Raw genomic sequence first — 3540 nt, 5'->3', positions numbered from 1 at the left:
GCATCTTTTAAATTATGGTTTTGTTTTGGCTCCGTTCCATTTTTTGTTTTAGTTCCTCAACATGGTCGAGAAAACTAAGTGTTTTAAAGTGTGTGCTACCTTCAGGATGGATATGTTGGTTTACTTGGTCAAGCACAGTTATCACTGTTACCTTAGGCTTAATATACACATTTGCCTAAGGTACACATTTATAATTTTTCTCTAGAGATAGAATCGTATTGAGGCTGATTTATGTAGTAAGCACCGTCTTTATTCTTATTTGTATGTATATTTAGGTAGTTATAAAGAGACTTGTGGTGATTATGGTGTAAAGCTACCACTGCCCCTTTTTCCACTGGCCCTTTGTGGTTAATAAAGTTTGGGAGTCACTGGATTAGTGGGGCATCTTATCCAGGTATGTTTTTCATTTCAAAGTGAACATGTGAGGATGGATAACATATAGTAGAGACAAATAAATTAAGCTATAACAGTGAAAGTGTATAGTACAGTTAATATTTTGAACAAACAGATGAATATTCTCCTCCTTCATAAGGTTAGCCCTGGACCACAAATTGGGGATTGTAGATATGAGTATAGTAGAGAGCCCGTGATTTGGCTACAGTCCTGGATCTTGGGTCTTGTAAATGGGATGCTTCTACTCTCAATACTATAGGAAATGAATACATGAACTTTTAGCATTTACCCCTAAGATCAATGAGTAATTGTAAATTCAAATAATGAGAAAATTACAGCATTGTCTTAAACTACTGTGCACCCCCCCCAATCTTAGGGATTTATTAAAGGAATCTACCCAGAAATCCAAAGACAGTTCTTTCTAATTAAAGAGATTAAAGCTACCTCTCCAGTAAAGAAGTAAGAACCTACATAACAGAAGTGGGTTAGGAAGATAGTAGATTAAGGAAGTCCTTTACAGAGAACTCCAGGGTCACAGAAATTAAGAAGTTGGGGGTTAGGATAAGAGAAAGGTGATAAACTTTTTGGAGCAAGAAAACGAAATGTTTTCTAGAATGCATTATTCACGCCTGAATATTTTCCTAGTCATCTTCTTTAGAATCCCCATCTTTATTTCTTGGTTGACATCTATCAAGTTGCTGACATACAAGGCTTAGGGAGAAGAAATTGAGAAGGTAGAAGTATTTGTATCAGAAAATAAAGGGTGGAAATGGGTGCATGGGAAAGAAGAGAGAATAGGAGAAGCAAAGAGAGCTTTAGGAAAGAAAGGAAGTCTTAAAAATATGACCAAGACGTTTTAGAGATAATTTTTCTTCTCTTCTTGAATAACTTCTCCAGTAGTTATGTGGTGGGATTTCTGGGAAGAAACACTTACAAATAAAATAGAAAGCCAGGAAACTGTTTCAGACCCTTCACTGGAAATAACCTAGTGCCTACTTGTGAAAGTGTTAAAGCAAAAGTGTCTGATTATCATGTGTTAAATAGGATACTGATTTCAAGGTTCTTTGCCGACTAGTTTTGTGCTAATGTAAAAATGGAATATGAACCTGTACCAAAGATCTATCAAGAATACTCTCAGGAGAACCATTATTAATAAAATCTGTATTAATAGTGACTGTGGAAAGGCTATGCTGCTCCTGGAAATTTAAAAGAAAAATTAACTGTAAAGTTATAATTTTTGCCTTTAAGGCAGTAATACATTTTCATTCTTTTCACTTTCACTTTATACATGAATGTCATGAAATTTCCATTGTAGTTGACTAAAAATGAAACAACAGAACTACAGTACTTTAGTGATGACTAGGCTAGAGACTTAAATGTTTTTAAAGGGTTAAAAAAAGCAGAAAACTGGTCCTTCATGATGAAAAGTAAGAAGTCAAATGTTATTTACAAAACTCATTCCCATTCATTTTTTTGTGTTTTGGGCTTGTTTTCAGGCAAGAGGACTCCTATGGAAGATGGAAGTCTTTGTGCGTTTTCCAGAGTGTGTTTCCAAGCCCATCAGTTAAACATGATACTGCTGCTCTGTGTTGAAATACTTGAAGAACACCTACATCTCTGCCGGCGCCTTCCATCCTGCTGAAACCATGGTATTCTCTGCAGTGTTGACTGCGTCCCATACCGGGGCATCCAACACAACATTCGTAGTTTATGAAAACACCAACATGAATATTACGGTCCCTCCACCATTCCAGCATCCCGACATGGGTTCGCTGCTTAGATACAATTTTGAAACCATGGCTCCCACCGGGATGAGTTCCTTGACACTGAATAGTACAGCTGTGCCCCCAACACCAGCGGTTTTAAAGAGCCTAAACTTGCCTCTCCAGATCATCCTTTCTGCTATAATGATATTTATTCTGTTTGTGTCTTTTCTTGGGAACTTGGTTGTGTGCCTCATGGTTTACCAAAAAGCTGCCATGCGCTCCGCCATTAACATCCTCCTGGCCAGCCTGGCTTTTGCAGACATGTTGCTTGCAGTTCTGAACATGCCCTTTGCCTTGGTCACCATTCTTACCACCAGATGGATTTTTGGGAAATTCTTCTGTAGGGTATCTGCCATGTTTTTCTGGTTGTTTGTGATAGAGGGAGTAGCCATCCTGCTCATCATTAGCATCGATAGGTTTCTTATTATAGTCCAGAGGCAGGATAAGCTGAATCCATATAGGGCTAAGGTTCTCATTGCAGTTTCTTGGGCAACTTCTTTTTGTGTAGCTTTTCCTTTGGCAGTAGGAAACCCTGACCTGCAGATACCTTCCCGAGCCCCGCAGTGTGTGTTTGGGTACACAACCAATCCAGGTTACCAGGCTTATGTGATTTTGATTTCTCTCATTTCTTTCTTCCTACCCTTTCTGGTGATACTGTATTCGTTCATGGGCATACTCAATACCCTTCGGCACAATGCCTTGAAGATCCATAGCTACCCCGAAGGTATATGCCTCAGCCAGGCCAGCAAACTGGGTCTCATGAGTCTACAGAGACCCTTCCAGATGAGCATTGACATGGGCTTTAAAACACGTGCCTTCACGACCATTTTGATTCTCTTTGCTGTCTTCATTTTCTGCTGGGCCCCATTCACCACTTACAGCCTTGTGGCGACGTTCAGCAAGCACTTTTACTATCAACACAACTTTTTTGAGATTAGCACCTGGCTACTCTGGCTCTGCTACCTCAAGTCTGCATTGAACCCACTGATTTACTACTGGAGGATTAAGAAATTCCATGACGCCTGCCTGGACATGATGCCTAAGTCCCTCAAGTTTTTGCCGCGGCTCCCTGGCCACACAAGGCGACGGATACGCCCCAGTGCTGTCTACGTGTGTGGGGAACATCGGACGGTGGTGTGAATATTGGAACTGCCTGACGTTTTGGGTGATGGTTGTTCTTTATCTGACTTCGAATTTTTTTCTCGTGGCTTCTCCACTTAAACTATATTGTTTTTCATAGGGTGTGTGTGTGTGTGTGTGTGTGTGTGTGCAGTGTGAAGAAAGAATGGTGATTAGTTACAAGTCTGTTACCAAGGATACACAATAGGGAAGTGATCACACTTGTTACCTCCAGGGTTCAAGAGAAATCCTTGACTTAGGG

The 3540-nt window shown here is 40.1% G+C and overlaps 1 protein-coding gene across 1 annotated transcript; it reads left to right on the top strand.

Moving 5' to 3' along the window:
- Positions 1-2015: 2015 nt before the first annotated feature.
- GPR63 (G protein-coupled receptor 63) lies at positions 2016-3299 on the top strand (the record flags this gene model as incomplete). The annotated part of the gene is made up of 1 exon (XM_082669134.1): positions 2016-3299. The coding sequence occupies exon 1, from the start codon at positions 2040-2042 to the stop codon at positions 3297-3299; it is 1260 nt and encodes a 419-aa protein (XP_082525260.1). The 5' UTR covers positions 2016-2039.
- Positions 3300-3540: the final 241 nt, after the last annotated feature.

This window comes from Grampus griseus (assembly GCF_964374135.1).
Source record: "Grampus griseus genome assembly, chromosome: 13".
Lineage (NCBI taxonomy): Eukaryota > Metazoa > Chordata > Mammalia > Artiodactyla > Delphinidae > Grampus > Grampus griseus.
The sequence above is the reverse complement of the archived record's forward strand: the minus strand, read 5'-3'. Positions and strand labels throughout refer to the sequence as shown.